Raw genomic sequence first — 22,570 nt, 5'->3', positions numbered from 1 at the left:
CTATGCGGGGGCATATGTTTTGAGATGAGTAACCCTGTACAAGTAATGCATTCACATGAATAGTATACTGTAGTACATTTGCTGGTTGAGTCCTATAGTGTAGGCCTACTTCTTAATGAAATGAAATGCTGTAGCCTATAATGTCATTAATAACACTGATATTTCCCAGAAAAGAAGTCATTCACTAGCCACTGACAGACGGAGCTTGGCTTGAGCTCACCTAAAGCTGAACCACGTAAGCACTATTTTATACTCCACTGTATGGTTATAATATCCAATCTACAAGCTTAGAAAGCGTTGTGAGCTTGTATGTAGATTTGTTTGAACCTTTTTTTAAACAAATTGCATTTTTGAAAATGTTTGAAAATCGATGGCCTGTAATGACACGCCCAAGAGGTTGAAAGTGGTTTATTTATCTACTCAAAATTATACAAAATATAATAAAACATTAGGACTGTGAAATAATCCATTCATCCATCTTCAACTGCAAGTCAGGTAGTGGAGTTATAGAGAGCCCCTAGCTGGCCTGGGCACAGTAGTCAGGTCTGACCGGGGGATCCTAAAAGACTTCTGTTTCCCCTAGCTGGCCTGGGCACAGTAGTCAGGTCTGACCGGGGGATCCTAAACACGTTCCCAGTTCAGTATGGAGATATAATCCCCCCACCTGGTTCCCGACCTGCCCTGTGGCCTCCTCCCGGCTGGATGGGCCTGGAAAACCTACCTGTGGAGGCTCCAGTCCTCACCCTGTCCCTAAGTGAGATGAAAACCTACCTGTGGAGGCTCCAGTCCTCACCCTGTCCCTAAGTGAGATGAAAACCTACCTGTGGAGGCTCCAGTCCTCACCCTGTCCCTAAGTGAGATGAAAACCTACCTGTGGAGGCTCCAGTCCTCACCCTGTCCCTAAGTGAGATGAAACCCTACCTGTGGAGGCTCCAGTCCTCACCCTGTCCCTAAGTGAGATGAAAACCTACCTGTGGAGGCTCCAGTCCTCACCCTGTCCCTAAGTGAGATGAAAACCTACCTGTGGAGGCTCCTCACCCTGTCCCTAAGTGAGATGAGATGCCAGCCACCCCCCTGAGAAAAGCCATTCATGGGCGTGTATATCTGTGGTCTCATTCTTCTTTTCAGTCACAACCCACATTTCATGATAGGTGAGAGTATACAAAGATGGACTGCTGATCAACTGATTTGCCTTCTGGCTCAGCTCTCTTTTCGTCGGTGCGGTACAGCGAATGTCAATATCCAATCGGGCTGCTATTCTCTGGCTCATTAATAAAAATAAAAAAACTAAGTCTAGGGCTTTTATTTAGGATTGTTTTTTTAATAGTGAAAATAGCAAATCTACAAGCTCGGCTATTTCTAACGAGCAACACCATCGTACGTCAGATTATAAAATAGGGTTTATGTGGGTACAATGAGAATCAGCCGTATCAGAACGTTTTGACATCATGGTTCCATTTAAATAAGGTAAACAGGCCTCAACAGGCCAAGTAAGGACCCGTTAGGGTCCATTTGGTTCCATTTGTACACTGTCAGAGTTCAATTAAATACTGAGGATTTTATCTAATGCATAATCAAACTGGGGGTCCTTGAAATAAAACAAACTGTAGTAAGAAATCTATACGGCTCCAGGGTCAAGGGTCAGCCAGGGGCATGGTGTGCAGCACTTCGTCCAGGAGCTGCAGCGCGCGGTGCAGGTGCACCTCCACCCAGCACGGGGTGTGCTTGATGCTCTGCCGCGGGTAATCTGGACCCCAGCCCTTCACGAAACTCAAACGCAGAATACACAAACGCCTCAGGTCGTCAACTCCTATACCTGCTGCTGCTGCCAGACCTACATGAGAGGAGAGGAGAGGAGAGGAGAGGAGAGGAGAGGAGAGGAGAGGAGAGGAGAGGAGAGGAGAGGAGAGGAGAGGAGAGTCATCTCAGTGACTCAGTTTGCAGATCTGCTTTGTGTGACGCTGTTGTAGTACGATCAAGTAGGGCATTCATTTACGAAAAAAATGCAGAATATGATTATGGAGATAATAAGAAGAGATATTAACTAATTCAAACATGTTGAGAACACAGAGAGAGAGAGAGAGAGAGAGAGAGAGAGAGAGAGAGAGAGATACTTACTAACAGCTGGGGCGATGCCTCCTACCCTGCATGGCCCAGGAATTGAACCAGCAACAGCAGCAGCCTGCGCAGCCGTCGCTGTCTGCGCTGTGACCGCCTGCTGCTGCATCTGTCTATGACACTGTCGCAGGTCAAACACCTGCAACCACACAAAAACTACATTACCCACAGTACAATGACTGAGGCAGATCAAAACGCCTGCAAACAGACTTTAGAACAGAATAGAGCACCAAACATCACTGTCAGTAGAGGGCGCCAGTTGACAGGTTTGTGTACTTTTTATTTGCATTGTAATCTCCATAGGGGGATTTTAGATCTCTTCATATAAGAACTGTGTTTGAAAAATAAACCGATCGTCCCGGCCTTTTCACTCATATGGATATGAAGCATCGACTGAAGGTGGAAATGTACAAATATACCCAAAGAGTAAAGACCCAGAGACTGTCAAACAACCCAGAGACTGCTGCCCGTCGCACAACATAAACTGTTAATTGTTGGGGGGTTTTTTGAGTGGTGCAACCACTCCAAGGAACAGCAATGTCCGTCTTCACCTATGTGACTATGAGTACCAGTTCATCTTCACCTATGTGACTATGAGTACCAGTTCATCTTCACCTATGTGACTATGAGTACCAGTTCATCTTCACCTATGTGACTATGAGTACCAGTTCATCTTCACCTATGTGACTATGAGTACCAGTTCATCTTCACCTATGTGACTATGAGTACCAGTTCATCTTCACCTATGTGACTATGAGTACCAGTAGGGGCAAAAGTGGCGCTGTTGTGCCAGAAACAGAGAGATAGTGTTGCACTGTTACCTGCTAATTAGTCAAGTCAAGTCAATTTCATTTCTAGAGCACATTTAAAACAACCAAGGTTGACCAAAGTGCTGGACAACATAAAAAACAAACATATACTGTAGGCAAAATGCACAAAAAGATACAGTAAAAACATTTTTCACAAGTAAAATAAAAGAAGTACAGAACAAGACTGTAGAATGGGAGAGCACAGCAACACATTATTAAAAAGTGGGGAGGGGCATGTGGTGGTAAAAGGCCAGGGAGAACATGTGTGTTTTTAGACGAGATTTAATGTCCATAGAAGGTGCAGCTTTCACAACCAGTGACAGGGCGTTCCAGAGTCTGGGTGCAGCGACTGAGAACGCCCGGTTGCCGTTTGTTTTCAGGAGGTGAGTGGGAGGGATCTTCAGGACCATCTGGTCTGCTGATCTGAGTGCCCTAGTGGAGTCGGGGGGAGTGATGTGGGCAGATATATAGGGAGGTGCCAGACCATGAAGGTCTGTACATGTACAGTATATAGGACCAGCTCAGTGGCCGTGCGTGTGTAGGGTATACTTGTAGTTGTACATCAAGCTTCCTCACGAGAGAGAAACAGGAGATAGGCTCCTGGTCTATAGGCCGATTGGTGAAGGCTAATAATGACTTACATGTCATTATTAGCATGTCAAATTTATTACCATTGCATCAAGTCCAAGTTGTCCAACAGATGCAAACACAGATGTGCATTTACTGTATGTAACAGTTAGGTGATTACTTCCCCCTAAACACCAGCAGAGGGAGCCAGATAGCCAGCCAGGTTGCCTCATGTCAGAGATCTTTTTTTTTTTTTACTCAAAAGTGATGATAGCAAGACATGCCATCTCCGGTTTACTTCCAGTAGCAGCACCAGTTTAACCATAGGATGAGATTTGTCGCCTGACGCCACCCCCGACTTCGGAAACCATTTGTGTCCAATCGGGATGGACTATCTTCCTAAATGAACCGATCTTTCTTTCAGCTCCAGCTGGGTAGGTTAATGGTCAGAGGTTAAAGGTCACCTTCATGTATGCTCCAGGGTAGATCTTGTGGACAGCGTCTCCAGGAGCTCGTCCAGCCTCTCTGTCCAGGTAGTAACTCTGGACGAACACTGCATGGTCGCTAAGGCAACGCATCCACACGTCCCCCTCCCCCCGGCACTCCAGCTGAACCCCCCGTCCGATATGGAGCCTGGACAGGATATGACATCAACACACATGACACCATACAATAGCAGTGTGGTTTTCACCACAGACAGAAAATAGCAGTACAGAGACAACCCAGGGCCAGTTTACTAAGTCTAGATCCATTAACCACCTAATCCTTTAGACTAGACGATATAGGTGGCTAATGGATCATCCAATATCTTCTCTTGGGTTCTATCTTGTCTTTGTGCACACAGCTAGGGCTCTCAAAGTGGTGTCCAGGGACCCCCAGGGGTCCTTGTGGGGGTCCAGGGACCCCCAGGGGTCCTTGTGGGGGTTCCAGGGGGTCCCTAGCAAAGCTGAGCTAGTGCACTGACCTGGCTCTCTCGCTGGCTTCAGTTCGGTGGACGTTACTCAGCTGACCCAGACAGAAGCGCTCTCCTCCGGACGGGTCCACGTAGCCGTCCACACGCACCAGCGGACAGCTGGACAGCACCTTGAACATCTCCCCCACCTGCATGTCCATCTCAAAGTACGAGATGGAACACCAGAACTCTGGACCTGGGACACACACACAGATTAATACAAGAGCGGCAGAGTGTGTGTGTGTGTGTGTGTGTGTGTGTGTGTGTGTGTGTGTGTGTGTGTGTGTGTGTGTGCGTGCGTGCGTGCGTGCGTGCGTGCGTGCGTGCGTGCGTGCGTGCGTGCGTGCGTGCGTGCGTGCGTGTGTGTGCGAGACTGCGAGTGTGCATACCTGGGTGGTTGGAGACAGGCTGGGGGAAAGCAGGAGTGCTGTGATGTTGGGACCCTGGAGAGAGAAACACTATATCTCAACCGTTATGTCAGGCAGAAACCTCTTATTCCTCAGATTCTAACTTATTGTGTTTTTTCGTCAATTAAAAGCCCTACTTGATCATAATACAGCGTCACACAAAAGCATCAAAAGTAGCAGATCTACAAGCGCTGTTCATGCTTGTCGATCTGTTATGTATACAGTTTTGGACAGTTTCCCACCCAACAGAGACAATATGAATCGGCAGTGGCACTACATTAACCACAGTACATGGATTAATTGAACCTCAGTCAGCACTACATTACCCACAGTGAAATAGACCATAACAAAGACGTGGGCAGTGGATTACTCTTGTAGACAAGAAATAGTCTCCTGTGAGGACTGATTCTCACTTGTAGAGGATTTAACTGCTTAAGTTTAAACTATTGTTTCCTAAATTATATTGAGTTGCGTGCTTTGAAAAATGTAATAACGGGACAAACAAGTTCTGAAGACGCAAGCCTAATTTTGTATTAATCAATCACGATGTGCACAGTACAAGCATAGCTCATTAAATTCAAGTGGCATGTCTGCAGCGCTCAATATAATGTAGTACTTCTTGTACTGTACATGCATTGCACACATCCATTTGTGTCTCACTCTCCACATGTTCATTGTTCAACGCAATGAGCGATTACTATGTAACCCAGGCAGAACTGTCTGTCTGTGTGTCACGCTGTGACACCACCCGCCCGCCACCAGAGGGCGCAGCTGTATCACACAAAAAACACACGTACACACGTACACACACGCACGCATGCACGCACGCACTCACGCACTATGGTCATGAAGTGTGGGTCATTACTGAAAGAATAAGGTCGCGAATACAAGCGACCAAAATTAGTTTTCTTCAACAGGTGGCTGGCATCTCCCTTAGAGACAGGGTGAGAAGTTCAGTCGCACGAGAGAGACTCAGAGTAGAACCGCTGCTCCTTCGCCTGGAAAGGAGCCAGCTTAGGTGGTTCGGGCATCTGGTTAGGATGCCTCTCGGGCGTCTCCCTAGGGAGGTCCTCGACGCACGTCCCACTGGGAGGAGACCCCGGGGCAGACCAAGGCGCAGTTGGAGGAAACACATCGACTCACTGGCCTTGGAACGTCTCGGAATCCCCCAGGAGGAAGTCACTAATGTTGCTCTGGAGAGGGAAGTCTGGAGCACTCTGGTGGAGCTGTTGCCCCCGCGACCCGACTACGGATAAGCGGTTGAAGATGGATGGATGGATGGATGGAAATTTACAAGCTGCGTTTGCGTCCCGCGTTCGCGCGTCTTACTTGTAAATTAATGCAAATGAACAAAAGTAATCCAGTAACTCATCAGGATAGATCAATAAAGAAGCTGTAGTCCAGGCAATCTGGTAATCTGACAGTCGACAGAAACTGTGAAAATAGCAGTGAAAATAAAAATCTCATAATGAGTGATTATGACATGCAGTAATATATTCCACTAATAGGCCTAGCCCTGGCAACATAGCTTATTACCCATAAGTAATAAAATATGGTCTGACTTCACAAATAATTAGAATAAAAATCGGTTATTAAACGGTCACAATGTTTAATAGCATTTTTTTAATTTGTCAAAAATATTTATTATAGCAAAAATAGCCAATCTACAAGCTCACAAGCTGTCATGACGAGGTTGTGCAGCATATATATTTAACTTATTTGATGTAGAATGAAGTATATAGGTATATATATAACTGGTATTTTAATTACAATGTGTAACTATGATATTGTTTTAATGCAGGCTAATACAATAAAGCAACATAAACACATATGAATAGAATAAGTGTGGAAATGTCATTGGTTTGTAATCAGATTGACTGCTTAATGAACAGTAAAGGCAACAGGATGAGTTAAACCTGGCCGTTAGCCTGTCTGGACCAGGCTGGCGAGATAACTCAGCTTTCGTGCCTTAAACGAAGATAAATTCATCCATGGTAGAATCCCAGGTTAATCTGTTATCTAGGTTTTGTGAAACAGGCCCCAGATAGGGAGGACTAGCTCTTGGGAAATCACAGTGAAACAGTGGTGTTGTCATACAGAAGTGAGTGCTGGGCGCTGGATGATGATGTAATGGAGGCTGCTGGTGCATTCGTCCGTTCTGCTGGGGTCCTACGGGGGTATAGGAGGCCGTGTTGCTGCCCGTCCACGTTGCTGTAGGGTGACAGAAAATGACTGTTCAGTTCATATGGAATTACAGCAAGAAGGGTTCAGTATTAGTGTATTTCTCTATACTCTTGATTACAAAATATACCGTAACCACTTCAGCCTTGTATATCAGCTATATTTGAAAATAAACAATCTATAAACTCACACCATGTCACTTTAGGACACGTTGTGAGCTTGGAGAGATCTGCTATTTTCATTTTCATACATTTGAAAACTTTGATGACAATGCCTTTGTACCTTTCCTCAAGTAAAATTTGAGTACAAAACCATTACTTGTAACTGACTATTTATAAATTGTGGTATTGAATACATTTACTCAAGTAAAACACGTGAGTACTTCTTCTACCACTGCCCACGCTGTGCAAGAAGGAGATTTGAAGTCGGGATACTCACTTTGGTACATTGGCGTGGTGGAGTTGTGTTTCGGAGTGCTGATGTACTCAGGGCTGTGGAGGTGGGGGGCGGGCGGTGGGGTAGACTGGGGGGCGAGGTGTAGAGGAGGGCTGGTAGAGGGCGGGGGGCTGGTGGCCACACCCTGCCTGTGAGGGGAGGACATCTGGTGGTGAGCTTCTCCGCCCCCCGTGGGAACACCCACTGACATCATGGACACGCTGACTGCAGGGAACAAAAAAACAACAGGAATATTAAAATAATGATTGATTGATTGATTGATTGATTGATTTCTTTCTTTCTTTCTTTCTTTCTTTCTTTCTTTCTTTCTTTCTTTCGGGCAGGACAGCTGAGAGGGAGACAGTGTAGGAGAGATACAGTAGGACAGCTGAGAGGGAGACAGTGTAGGAGAGACAGACAGTTGGACAGCTGAGAGAGACAATGTAGGAGGGACAGACAGTTGGAGAGCTGAGAGGGAGACAGTGTACGAACGACAGACAGTTGGACAACTGAGAGGGACAGAGTGTAGGAGAGACAGAGGTGGTACTCAGGTGGGATCTGATCTCAGATCTGTGGCTGTGGAGGCGTGACTCACCTGGTGGAGAGAGTGGCATGCTGGGATATCGGGTGATCGGAGGGGACTCCAGGGTTTGGGACATGGGGGATCGGTGGACACACTCTGACATGAATTCCTCCTTAATGAGAACACACTGAGAGCCTGAAATATATCCACAGAGAAAAAGAGAGATTTGTTTTGAACAATTAAGCATAAACCTAATTTGTGTCCATACTATGTGTCTCTCCTAAACTGTCTCCACTATTAGAAATACATATTTGCCAAACAATGAATGTACCTTAGTTTTTTCCACGTTTTTTGTATTTTATTGTATTATTTATTTTGTAGAATATTATTATTATTGTTATTATGCTTTAACTGTGCTGTCTTCTATGTATATGGGTTTGTATGTGGGGAGGGGGGAGGGCTGTGGACGGGTGGTCTGTGAGGTTCAATATACTGATTTCTGCTGTTATGCATCGATTATGCATGCTGGTATTGCTTGTTTGTTTTTTGCTTAGCAACATGGTCTTACTGTGCAATGGGTATATTTTTTCCCCATATGAACTCTACTATTTAGGGTTGAAACAGTGGGGTGGGAGCTATCTTTGGGAGAGCTTTTGTTCTGTTTTGTTTTGTTTTGTCCTATCTGTGTGTATGGTTGTACTACTGTTGTATTGTTTTGTGAACTGTATTGTACAATGTATCTGTGCTGAGGACCCCCTCTAAAATGAGATGTGACATCTCAAGGGGCTTATCCTTTCAATAAAGGTATATATTAGTTCAACGAATCGTAGGCTACATGTATTGTAGGACGATGAACCATCGTAGCCTACGATGGTTCTAGAATTGAAAGCATTGACAACAATGAAAACACTCTGAAACAGGAGGAGTTACTTTTGATGGGTAGCTAAAATATGATATAAGAAAAGAAAAACACTCACCATTATTCTGAATGTTGAGACCAACTGAGGAAGAGGAGAAGGAGAGGAGGTTTAGCACCCGTCAGACTAAACAATAAAACAGCAGTACAAACACAGGAGACCTTGATAGAACTAACCTGCCAGCAAAGTGTGCGTGCGTGCGTGCGTGCGTGCGTGCGTGCGTGCGTGCGTGCGTGCGTGCATGCGATTACTTCATAGTAGTAAATGTAATGTATAGCTAATTAATACTATACTCATATGGGTAAATATAATATTTTATTACTATAATCAAAAATATATATATGCTGCATATATCACATGGACATTCCTTCACAGCCAAGATTATCCAACCAAGGGCAGATACATAATATGATAATACGCAAGACAAGGTACTAACATGTGTGCTGTAAAGTTGGGATTACAGTACATGTATTCATTCATGACTGTAATGTTTTGTTAACATTGGTCCTGTATTGCAACACACTCACTACCCAAGGAGGGTGACTTCTAAGAGTATTTGATTTGATCTATTCCATAGTTGTATTGTGTTGCTTGTGTTTTAATATGTACTGTTGCCTGTTGTGCACCAGGGCTGCCTTGGAAAATACATGTTTAATGTCAAAGGGATTTTACTCCTGGCTAAATTAAGGTAAAATTTTGACTCGTCTGAACTAGGTGGTGCTGTACTCGTGGTGTAGTACTGTACTGTACAGTACACACAGGGACACACATAGCTGTCTATATCATGAAGCCCACTGTGGCTGCCACATAACGTCACGAGGTGGGGGATCATGCATTTATTTTGGGACATGCTGATTTTTTGGGGGGCATGAATAATTTAGAAATAAATAAAAAGTAAATTTCTTCTCGTGCTTTCGTGGTGTTGCTATCAGTCCGACGTCAAAAGCTGACCTTTGAGGTTGCTGCCCTGCTTGCTACCATGATAACTAACTGACGGAAGTGATGGAAGTGGTTTGAGTGAAACGTGAGTGATGCTGATGGGTTTTACCGATGCCAGGAGACACCACTCTGTCGTAGTGGTACGGGTTCACGCACACGTTGTCGTACTTGAGGTCGAAGGCGTACTGGCAGAACTTGACGTGCTTCAGCTCGTTCTTGTGGAGGTCCGGCCAACGCCACAGCCGAGCGTAGATCACATGAGGAAAGCCTTTCCTTCCTGCTACCTACAGACAGACAGACAGACAAGACATGTCAACCATGAAGGCTTGCCCTAAACAGTGAGGTCATTTAATTTTGTTTCAAAGGAGCGAGAGAGAAAGAACTGAAGAGAGGAGAGACAGACGAAATGAGTCACTGTATCTGAAAGAACTGTGTGGGTGTGTGTTGGTGTGCGCATGGGCACGCATGTGTGTGTGTGTGTGTGTGTGTGTGTGTGTGTGTGTGTGTGTGTGTGTGTGTGTGTGTGTGTGTGTGTGTGTGTGTGTGTGTGTGTGTGTGTGACTGTGTGTGACTGTGTGTGACTGTGTGTGTGTGTGTGTGTGTGTGTGTGTGTGTGTGTGTGTGTGTGTGTGTGTGTGTGTAATTGTAACCCAACCAAGTTGAACCACATTCATGACATCATGTCTCACCTCCTGCAACCTCAGGTGTGGGCGGTAGAGGTGTACAGTAGTACTGTAAAGTATAGCATTTAGCATAATAGCAGCACAGCACCATCTACATTTAGATACATGTGCGCCGGTATAAGGCTGCTACTATTGATTATTATTCTATCGGTTACCTTTTTGATTCATTGAATAATCGAAGAGTAGGCCTACATTTTTTTCGACTGAAAAAGCAATTAGGGAGAAAAAACTAATCGAATTGACGATGTCTTAACTTAATCCTTTGTTCATACAGAGGTGTCACGCAAAAACAACCGAAAATTGCAGATCTAAAAGCTTTACGCTATATTTCTGAAAATATGAGTGTCATGCCTGTCACAGACATGCGCAGAGCAAGTTCAGTCAGGAAACTCAGTGCAGTTGCCGGCGGTCATTCATTGGGCCACCTTGGGCGCTCGAATGCGCACGCACGCACGCACGCACGCACACGCACACACATACACACACCGCAGTCATGATCCGGGTTTGATGATGATGTCACGCGCATACCCTCTATTCGGTTTCGGCCCGAATAGGCAGAAAGTATATCACCGAATAGTGTATGCAATTCATGCATTCAAAAGAGCTGAATAAATGTTTTATGGACCCATAATAGTGATTATTATTTAAGTTAAGTTTATTATTTAATTTCTTTTGCCATAAATAAATAATTATATGCTTTTTGGTTTGTTTCTCTTCCAAGAAAATGTGGAATCAGAAGGTGGATGAGGAAATTGTTGATAAAATATATATATATTTTATTTATTTATATATCATTGTCCTGTAATGTCATTCATGTCGAATGTCATGTTTTTATGTTCTGTGTGGACCCCAGGAAGATTAGCTGCTGCTATGCACCAGCTAATGGGGATCCTAATAAAACTCTAAAACTCTAAACTCAGCATCATGTTCTCATTCACATGATTCACTCATCCAATCACACAACACTCATTCCAGCTTCATACCGGCTATTTAAACTGGAAGTTTGCACTGCTCATCCTGCTTGCTGGCTGCTGCACACACTGATACTGCTGCGCTGCTGTCTGCTTAAACTTTTGCTGCTCACCCTCCTCCACCCCAGCTACCACCTGTCGTTTTGGATCTGCTGTTTAGAAACGGGGGATTCGGAGTCCCTATGGTTGGGACTGATGCGCTTGATCAGAGTACCTAAAAAGCAGTGTGTGTGTGTGTGTGTGTGTGTGTGTGTGTGTGTGTGTGTGTGTGTGTGTGTGTGTGTGTGTGTGTGTGTGTGTGTGTACTGATCGTACTACAGTGTCACACAAAAGCATCAAAAATAACGTATCTGCAAGCTCGGAACGCGTCACAAAGTGTTTTGAACTTGTAGGTCTGCCTCTTGTGATTCTTTGGCCGCTTTATTGCCTTTAATGATAGGATTCTAATCCTGAAAAAGTATATAAAGTTTTAGAGATATGAGGTTTCCACCCAACAGAGATGATAATGTTTCCTGAGTTGAATAAAACACTCAATTCAAGGAAATGGAATGTGTAAATCAGTTAGATTTGACCCAAACACAGGAGGAGGCTTATGAATTGGTATATTAAAGTATACTGTAGAATGGTGCAGTGCACTGCAGTAGAAACATTAGTTCTATTCAGCATTTTCATAAATGCAAAACATGCACACACACACACACACACACACACACACACACACACACACACACACACACACACACACACACACACACACACACACACACACACACACACACACACACACACACACCAGACTATGGAATGAAAACCAGCACAAAAACTAGACATGTACACTCCCTCTCTGTCTGCCTCTACCTCTCTCTCTCTCTCTCTCTCTCCCCGCACAGAAAGAGAGAGAGAGAGAGAGAGAGAGAGATTGTTAGAGAGAGAAAGAGAGAGAGAGAGAGAGAGAGAGAGAGAGCCTGGCTTAACTTAACGCCGCCCCTTTCCTGTGTCTCAGACAAAACAACCCAGTCGCGCCCCCTTCTCTCTCTCTCTCTCTCTCTCTCTCTCTCTCTCTCTCTCTCTCTCTCTCTCTCTCTCTCGTCACCCTGCTCTCTCTCTCCACTTCTCTATCGCTACTAAATGTACAGTCAAAACACCAGCCATTCAACAGTTAAAAATACTTTACACTTCAAACAGTTGTTCACAGACAGACAGGCCTGTAGACAGACTGTACATACAGGTATGTACAGCTGTTTCCATGGAGACTGTGTGTGCGTGCGTGCGTGCATGCTTCAGACAGACAGACAGACATACAGACAGACAGACAGACAGACAGACAGACAGACAGACAGACAGACAGACAGACAGACAGACAGACAGACAGACAGACAGACAGACAGACAGACAGACAGACAGACAGACAGAGAGACAGACAGTAATGTGATGTTTACATGATGAAGTGAGTCTGCTAGACAGACACCACACCCAGAGCCATTACACAACTTTACACAACTACAAGACACACACAACTACACTAGCACGACACAACTACACAATACCACACAAATGCACAGGTTCGGTTTCTTGCTCAAGGGCACTTCAACATGGTTCTGGTTGTACCTCTAGACTGCGGTTGCCAGCCTGAATCATCCCTTATTTGGAAACTAAAAGGACGTGTTCCTTATTGCAGTGATTCTCGGCCTGTGGATCAGGAGGGGGGTCCACAACATTGTTTTCTCACTGAATGTGTGTAGACTATGAATGCAACGTATCTGCACATTTCAAGTCTTGACTTTTAAGATCTTTTTAATACCGCTAAAATACAAAACACTATACTATAAAAGCATTTCGAACATTGGCCAAATTGTGAAACATTACCTGAGAAAGAGGCAAATGTTGTGAGAATAAGTTCAAGTATTTGTCAGCGTGGGGGCGGTCCCCAGTTCAAATATGATGTTTTGTTTTTGTTTTGTGGGGGGGGGGGGGGGTAATGTTTTGGCTAATGTTCCACCCAGAATATGGATGCTGGGGTTCAAGTGGTTGATTTAATATACAAAAAGTGTACAAAAGAAACATTGAGGAACCGGTTTTACCACACTGTCAGAGACTTCATGTCTGCTACAATATTGGTTGTTCTCAAACAGTTTATTTTGAAGGACCACCATAACTCTGAGTGTACAAATGGAAAATAATTGACCCAAATTGGATTGTTAAAAGGTTATCGTTAAGGAACCAAAATTGTTCAAATCCGGATCCCAACCCCAGATACAACACGATCCTTTTCTGGACCCTGGTGGCACAGGGGTAATTAAAACACTTGCATATCCACCATCACAATGTCTGGGGTTCAAATCCACAGCGGTGCATCTGGCTTGCTGACTGTCTACTTTACACAAACACATTTGGTCATGTTTGGAGGAAGAATGCTGGACAATATTTGTCAGTGTTTGTAATGACTCCTGCAGACTGGGTGTCAGTAGAACAGAAGCGCTACGTCCTGCCAGTGGGGGCTCCTCGCTGGCAGTTGAGCAAGTAGGGTACGTAACAGGGGCAAAAACACAGAAATGTTTTGGGAGGATTAATTGCCATTGGAACACTGAATAGGCTCTAGCACAGCAGCTAAATTGGAAAGAAATTGGGCCCCTTCTTTCACAGGTTCTACAAAATATGCTAAGCTTTTGTTCCATTCTGGTCAAACAGAGTCAGGGTGCTGAATATTGTGCATGTTGGCTCACTGGAAACACTGTGCTACACCAGTGGGTCTCAAAGTAGGGTCCAGGCGGGAGTGACTTATGGGTGTGTAACTATTAGAGTTATGGGTGTGTTTGAAATTAAAATGTTTGAGAACCACTGTGCTACACTAAATAAGGAAGCCGCTGGCTGCAGTGCATAGAGCCTATGGGTATGCGCCGTGACATCATCATCATGTCCGGAAGTTATGCTGGAAGTGGAGAACGCCTACTGAGTGGCCTTGACAGCCCATACGTCCAGACAGAAAAGTCCTATCTGATTGCATGAAATGATGTTAAACGACGCTAAACTCACTTCATCAATCCATTTGACACTCACTTTATGCATGCACATACACATAGAGGGGGGGTAAAAGGCTATGCTCAGTAAAACGCAGTTAAATCTCCTCCAGGAGGCATGCCCTTACAATAATGGTGGTGCATGCAGTGAAATTACTACCTATAGAGAGCCATGTAACAGTAGTGTGGCATTATGATTACAGTTGTGCATCATCCCTACTGCCACCACCCACCCCCAACCACCTCTCTCTCACATTTGTCTACCTTTCTCGCACCCTTCTGTCAGATTGCTGACATTCAAATATCTCTGTCATCTTTAATGCCATGTGTCAATTATGTTTGCATCATGCAGTCGCTCAAAGGTTGCTGCTTGAAATATAAGTGTTGGGTTTTCTTTCTATTGACAAGAATGCATAAGAACATATACATACTGTATCTATCAGTGCCATGTCTTTAAGATCAATAACATTCATACGATTTCAACATACTAGACAAATAAAATAGCAACCCCCAAAAATCGTCACTAATGTAATAAGTAATCAATTGCACATCATAATGGTGTAGACCCATTCACGTCGGTACCTATTCACTTAAAAATGAATGGTAGTCCATTTTGGTACTCTTTAACGCATCCGTGGTGGGTCGCATCCGTTACAGTTAGGCTACTGACATTGTAATGCGTTAGTATTGAAAATAGCAGACAACTTATTGGAGGATTTTATGTTTATTACGATCCTGTGTGATCACTGATCTCCATCTCCACTCGCTGCAGAGTAGAGGTTTTGAGCTGCAGCAAAGGGACTCGTGTTGAAAGTGTGAAAGCCTTTTTCTGTATCGTATTAAAATAAGTAAAGGTAGTCCTGGTATGCGTATAGGATGGCATGTACTGTACACACTACACCTTGAAAGGTCTCAGGAAAGAGACCTCAGACGTGTGTGGGCGTGTGCGCATGATGATGAAGATGGAGAATAGAGTTTGACCTCTCAGCCTACTGTAGCATGAAATGTCCTGTTCAAATCAGCCAGAACATGTTATTTTTAACCCCAGCTTGCTTCCTTCAGCTACCGTACATGTCTGTGATTTCAAGACAGCACTGTATTAGGTGTTTGTGTAAGTATACATAAATATGTGCTTGGTTTTCCATAGCAGAAAGGTTCGTTATTAATGATAGTGATCTTGTTAGAGTTGTCCTGGGAGTGCGGTATAGTCATCAGCCACTGTTTGTTTGTATGTTTTAGCTATACTTTTCAATCTGTTATACTGAATACAATCTTGAAATGCACTGTAAACCAAAAATCCTAATAAACAAAAATAAAATTATGTTATGTTATGTTAGTTATGCTTTGGTGAGCGTCAGCACTCAAAGGTTCTAAAAATACTGACTTGAGACGTACGGACATTAAGATTCATGATGTGGCAATTGGCGGTGCGCGGCATCTTTTTTCTCTCTCTCTCACCCACACGCACGCACGCACAGTCGCACACACCAAATTACACATCTGCACAGCACTACAGAACTACACACCTAACAATTTACATTCACATTTAGGCATTTACTGTACATAGACTCATGCATTAAGTGCACACATAGAACAACATAACATGCGAAATCTCTTAACTCCATATTTTTACCTTTTTTCCTTTAATGAATGCCCTACTTCGTCATACTACAGTGTCACACAAAACAAGTAGCAAAGGTACCAGATCTACAAGCTCAAAATGTGTCACGACTCACGACGACGTGATGCACCTGTAAATCTGCTAGAATTTGAATCCCTGAAAAGTAACAGTTTCGGACATATGAGGTTTCCACATGACAGAGACTGAAATAACTCATAACATTGCATAACACTACACAGCTACACAACTATCCAACATGAGCTCCTGCCTTCCTGCGTTACTTTCCCACTGGCTACTGGTTGCTGCCCCGGTACCCACTGGTGATGACCTACAAGGCGATCAAGGACATGGTACCCCCTTGCCCACAGCACAGGATCCAACCCTAAACCCTTTACAAGTCACTTATCAGCTAAGGATGTCAGACTGTCATTGCTGCTGTCACCTGCCTGCTGAGTCACCTGCCAGCGAGTATAGCCCCCCACCGGGAGGATGTAGGGCTTTTGGCCTACTCCTCTCGCCAAACACTCCTCGCCCGGCTTCCCTCCCCCTGAACACGGACCAATTGTATTCGACAAATCTTGATGTACCACATGGATTTGAACGAACAACGTGTGTTTTTTATAGAAAAAATAACATGACTTGTTTTTGGGTTTTTTTAAGCATTTTTTTGTATTTGGGGGGCCACTTGCAATAACCACTGGCCTAGTCCTAGGGTTCATGTAATTTACTTCTCTGGATAAGAATATCTGATAAATGCCTAAACTATCTATTGTTTTATGTAGGGAGGTGTGTTGTTTATACCAGGGGTTCCCAAACTTTTTTGGACCAGGTACCCCTTTTGGGGTAGATATTTTTCCAGGTACCCCCTCATCCTCGCAACACGGATAACAAATAAATGTATACGTCTAAATGTATACGTCTAAATGTAGACGTTTAAATGTAGACGTCTAAATGTATACAGACGTCTAAATGTAGACGTCTAAATGTAGACGTCAATGTGTACGTCTAAATGTGTACGTCTAAATGTAGACGTCTAAATGTAGACGTCTAAATGTGTACGTCTTCTCTTATGGGGGTCCCTGGCATATCTTTTCAAATGGGGGTCCACGGGCTAAGTAGTGTCAATTTGGGGGTCCTTGACATGAAAAAGTTTGGGAACCACTGCTTTAAACACTTTAGCACTTTATGAACAAAATAGATGGGTCCCCCCTGGAACTCCCTCAGGTACCCCTGGGGGTCCCCGGACCCCACTTTGGGAACCACTGGTTTATACTATTACAGTACCTTAATAGTATGTTCCTATAGGACATAAGATCACAACAATTAAATATGATTGCAACCTATCACAATGACTTGACCCCTGTATCATGATCATGAGATGTATTCATAATTCATATTGTCCAATTCTTGCCAAGATAAATGACAACACATCACAACATTATTTCCACACAAGGCTACTCCAGAAGCCTAGTGGAAGTTTGTGGAAGTTTGGGGCTTTGGGCTAGCAACCCGAACCTTATGCTACAGAAGTGTCCTACGCTAAAGAAAACATTGCAATGCATAATGGAAAACAACAAGGAGTGCATCCGAAGCTTCTGACCCCCAGACGACCAACCAACAACGCTACATGGAACGTGAGAACTATGTACTATGTACTATGTATGCAGGAGGAAAGACAGCAATAACAGCGGAGGAGATGAGGAGGTACAGTACAGACAATCTCTCCTTGGCCTGTGTGAAACCAGATGGCTCCAGTCAGGACAGGTCAAGTTAACAACACAACACAACATAACATTACACTACTGCACAGCACTACAGGACTGAATAAAGAACTGGATATATTAATTACTAAAAGCACACGCACGCACGCACGCACGCACGCACACACACACACACACACACACACACACACACACACACACACACACACACACACACACACACACACACACACAGGGCTGTTTATACAAGGCTGTTTAGTTTATACATTTTTAGCTCACGATTTTTGTAACCCACCACCAAGTGTCAATTGTCAAATGTAATCCTGTGCGCTACACTCCCTCTGCCAACGTGGGGAGAGCAACGGACTGAACTCATGTTTCCTTCAAAGCATGAGGAGTCCAAGCCGCTTCTATTCACCTGACAGGGGGGAGTTTCCCCGGTTGGATGTAGCGAGTGTGGAACACGTTATTCCAACCAGTTCCTTTCCCCTCCATCAGGCGCCATGGCTGGCCAGGGGGAGGCACTAAAGAGAACAGGATTACTGCATGTTTTTTGTGAGGTTACCTATCCTAGGGGACACAGGGAGTATATCAGGGGTATTCAATTAGATTAGGCCGGGGGCCACAACTGTAGAATGATTGTGTGTGGGGGGCCGCACATTGTGCGCGCGAAGCGCGGAAATTTGTGGGTTCTCAAAATGCTTTTTGTGCTCAAACACGAAGATTTGTGTATATTTCCGCACAGTAATGAGCAGGGTAATATGTCTATACAGGTATATGCCACCTTAGAATAGATGTAGGCCTAGACCTATTTGACAGTGCATAAACAGCATTGCTTTGACATTAACGACCATCAGCTGGACGGACACACACACACACACACCACACACACACACACACACACACACACACACACAAACATTACATAGAGCAGTGATTCCAAAGTGGGGTTCGGGGTCCGGGGACCCCCAGGGTCCTTGAGGCAGTTCCAGGGGGTCCCCAGGGAAATGGTTTGGAATCAAATGGACCCTTATGGGTCTGTAACTCTGAGAGTGTACAAATGGAACCAAATGGACCCTATAACAGGGTTTATTATTGTGAGAATGATGGCTTCCATTTTCGAAACTTTTCAGGACTAGAAAGCCTGCAGTTTCTATTAGCTTGGATTCTCCATTGATGTCACTGTTGGGTGGGTTTCTAAACTGCCCACAGCCATCCTATGTGACACAGACCGAGTAGAAAAAAACGTGTCATTTTATCATGATTATTAGTGAGGACCTATTATATGAAGATAGGTTGAAAAGTGGTCCTTTAATGATTACCGTCATTATGGTAATCTCACAATTAATATCACACACACCATACCTGTAACCTTTATTATCCCTATTATTATTCTAAAAAAAAAAAAAAAAAAAAAAAACGTTTTTTTTTTTTTTTTTTTTTTCAAAATTCTTCCAGGGGCCACAAGGAGGCGCTCCGCGGGCCACATGTGGCCCGCGGGCCGCCAATTGAATATCCCTGGAGTATATACTGCCAACCCCACCTAGGGTATGGGTACTGATGACGCAGAGGAGAGAACACGCCCACAGCGTCCCCAGCTGAAATCGAACCCAGAACTTCTACCTGTGAGGCGACAGCGCTACCGATTGCGCCACTGTGCCCCCGAGAGAACTAGTTTAAACAGCATTTCTGGAAGCAAGCCAACCCACAATCACCAATATTTAACAGTGACTTTACAGAAAAACAAAGCCCACAGTTGCTCGTAATAAGCATATGGCAACCACTGTCCATGACAATCCTGCCAGCAAATTTAGAGACAATAGAACACAGATCGGTTAACCTATGGGTCAGTTAACCTGGATTAAGGTGTTTGACTGAGCGACGGCCATCCCTATATGGCCTGCAGCTAAAAAACATGATCTACCTAGGGTAGTAGAGTAGAAGTAGAACAATGTTCAGACAAGCATAACACCCCCCTCCCCCCACCTATCGCAAACCTTTTCATTTCAAGGACCCCCATAACTCTCAGAGTTACAGACCCGTATGAGGCCATTTGGAACCCACTTAATGAAACACTTTGAAACCCACTGGTGTATCAGAGTGTTTCCAGTGAGCCAACAATATGAAGTAGGGAAGCGGTCCCCAAGTTCTTATCATAATTGCGTGTGTGCATATAGAGCCCATTCAGGCTGAGCTCGTATCCACGATCTTGTTCTTTCAGTCATCCCGAACCACATGTCATGACCATACTGAGAGTAGGTATGAAGGTCGACTGGTAGATCGAGAATTGTGCCTTCTCGCTCATCTCTTTTAATCAACAATTGCTCCGATTCTCCTACTCTATGAGAGGTATAACAAAGTAATTCCTGCTGTTTGTAGAGTAGAATAGCATTGCCTAGTGTAGCATAAGCATAGCATACGACAGTGCAGCATAGCATAGCGTAGTGTAGTGTACTGGAGGCGATCTAGCATTTCCTGCCCAGAATTACACCAGTGAGGGGTGGGAAGGGCTGGGAAGGAGCCTGGCGATGGCTGTGTTGTTGAAGGCCAACGGACACGCACTTATGAGAAACAACAGTTGCGTGCATTAGCGCAACATGAGGATAAAGGAAACATTCAGTCCAAATGTCCAGTTTGCTAATTCACAACTACTACTATTACTACTTTGGTGTTTGAAACTTAGAATTTCTCTAGATATTATTATATAAGTACAAATATAATTTATGAAAAGGATATTGCAGTGAAGTCGGACTGAATGACTAAAACGTTTTGTATTTTGTTGTTTTGTAGGCTACTCTCTGTTTTGTTGTATGTATGGGATTATCTGGCTGGCGCATGCACCTGTTATGAAAGAGCGCCCCCCGCCCCTCACTGGTGTAATTGGGGAGGAAACACAGGTTTGCATACTGGAGAGCCCCCTACCTGCAGCCGTCCATCCAGTGTCCTCTGGATGGTGACACAGCCACTGGGGTGGATGCCATTGGTGGTGATGGCGGTGATGAGGGAGTCAAGCTCCTCCTTCTTCTCCTTCAGCTTTTTCACAAGGCTCTCGATCGCCCGCTTGGCGAAGCCCTCGCTCTCCCCGCCCTGACGGTGAACCAGCAAACTGTGGACTATACTGACGCACGCATCACTGCTGTTTACTGACATGCCTAGAGACACACACACACACACACACACACACACAAACACAGAGGTTAGACTATGGGCAATACTGATATACGCATCAGCACTGACCTGTCTAAACCTAACCTAGGCTAACTGACCAGCATTCTAAATTTTAACCTAGATTAACTGACCAGTGATCTAAATCTTCTTAACCCAGATTAACTGTCCAGTGATCTCAATCTTCTTAACGCAGGTTTACTGACCACTAGTGATCTAAATCTTCTTAACCCAGGTTAATTTACACTACCAGTGTTCTAAAATCTTTAGCCTGTTAAATGACATGACATGACAAATTGAACCTGGGTTGTACTGACCAGTCTTTAAAACACGGTTAACTGACTTATACTTTAGCTCCACCACCAGTAACAAACTGGATGAGTAACTATAACTCTAATGGTAGTAATGAATTGTACTCTACTGTACTCAAATGTATTACTGTACCTTCTAATCTGTTCCATTTCTGTTCTAGTATCCTCTCCTCCTCTCTAGTCTGCTGTCTCTCTGGTCCATTCTACTCTATACTGGACTCTACTTACCGCTCAGTCTGCAGTAGAATGTCAGTAGAGCTCTTTAAACTCTGCTCAGCCCCAGACTGCTCTCTGTTATCAGCCTCCTTCACATCCTGCTGTTCAGACACACAGAGACAGACAGAGAGAGGGAGAGAGAGGGAGGGAGGGAGAGGGAGAGAGCAAGAGAGAGAGAGAGAAAGAGAGAGAGAGAGAGAGAGAGAGAGAGAGAGAGAGGGTGGGAGTGACAGACAGAGAGAGAGACAGTGTTTGTAAGTTGTCTGGGCCAAGGGAGAGCCAATGGCTGTCTGCCATCGGAGCCAACTATGACGCGCGTCTGCCTGTGTGTGTGTGTGTGTGTGTGTGTGTGTGTGTGTGTGTGTGTGTGTGTGTGTGTGTGTGTGTGTGTGTGTGTGTGTGTGTGTGTGTGTGTGTGCGTGCGTGTGTGTGTGTGTGTGGGTGTGTAGCTGAGAGTGAGAGAGAGAAAGGGACACTGAGTGAGAGTGAAAGAAAGATATAAGTGTAGCAAAAGAGACATTGAAGGAGAGAGAGAGAAGGGAGAGTGAGTGAAATAGCTGGAGATTGAAGGAGAGAGATAGTTTGAGTTTGTGTGTATGAGATAGATACAGTGTGTGTGTGTGTGTGTGTGTGTGTGTGTGTGTGTGTGTGTGTGTGTGTGTGCGCGTGTGTGTGTGTGTGTGTGTGTGTGTGTGCGTGCGTGGGCTTGCGTACATGCGTGCGCGTGTGTGTGTGTGTGTGCGTGTGTGTGTGTGCGCGTGTGCGTGCGCGTGGGCGCGGGTGCGGGTGTGTGTGTGTATATGGCTGTGCTTTGTGGTTGATTGGCAGGCCAGGACAGCTTGTGGTAAACCACCTCGTTAAGACCAGAGCCAAAAATAAAATCTGCTAAATAAACCTTCCTAATCACTGTTAAACAAAACTTCACCATGCATGGACTGTTGTTTGGTCCTAAGACGGGCCATCAATACCTCCACTACCTTTCTCCCTGTGTCACGTTGGCTTTGTTGCACTGTTTTG

General features: G+C 44.6%; 1 protein-coding gene across 3 annotated transcripts; it reads right to left on the bottom strand.

Moving 5' to 3' along the window:
- Nucleotides 1-393: 393 nt before the first annotated feature.
- On the bottom strand, nt 394-21,693 carry LOC308319013 (mothers against decapentaplegic homolog 4-like). Of its 3 annotated transcripts, none has more exons than XM_080768802.1 (12): nt 21,566-21,693; nt 20,784-21,013; nt 9,958-10,132; nt 8,970-8,993; nt 8,065-8,187; nt 7,473-7,694; nt 6,951-7,064; nt 4,836-4,889; nt 4,459-4,642; nt 3,959-4,127; nt 2,119-2,257; nt 394-1,834 (listed from the first exon to the last, which is right to left on the bottom strand). In XM_080768802.1, exons 2-12 carry the CDS (start codon nt 21,009-21,011, stop codon nt 1,635-1,637), a joined length of 1,632 nt encoding a protein of 543 aa, XP_080624928.1. In that variant the 5' UTR covers nt 21,012-21,013; nt 21,566-21,693; the 3' UTR covers nt 394-1,634. The 3 variants fall into 3 exon arrangements, with proteins under 3 accessions (XP_080624928.1, XP_080624929.1, XP_080624930.1); XM_080768803.1 differs by having other exon boundaries at nt 21,471-21,610; XM_080768804.1 differs by having other exon boundaries at nt 1,679-1,834; nt 2,123-2,257.
- Between the last annotated feature and the right edge of the window lie 877 nt (nt 21,694-22,570).

Source organism: Protomyctophum bolini (genome assembly GCF_963924005.1).
Source record: "Protomyctophum bolini genome assembly, chromosome: 7".
Classification (NCBI taxonomy): Eukaryota; Metazoa; Chordata; class Actinopteri; order Myctophiformes; family Myctophidae; genus Protomyctophum; species Protomyctophum bolini.
This window is presented reverse-complemented; position numbering and strand designations above follow the sequence as displayed.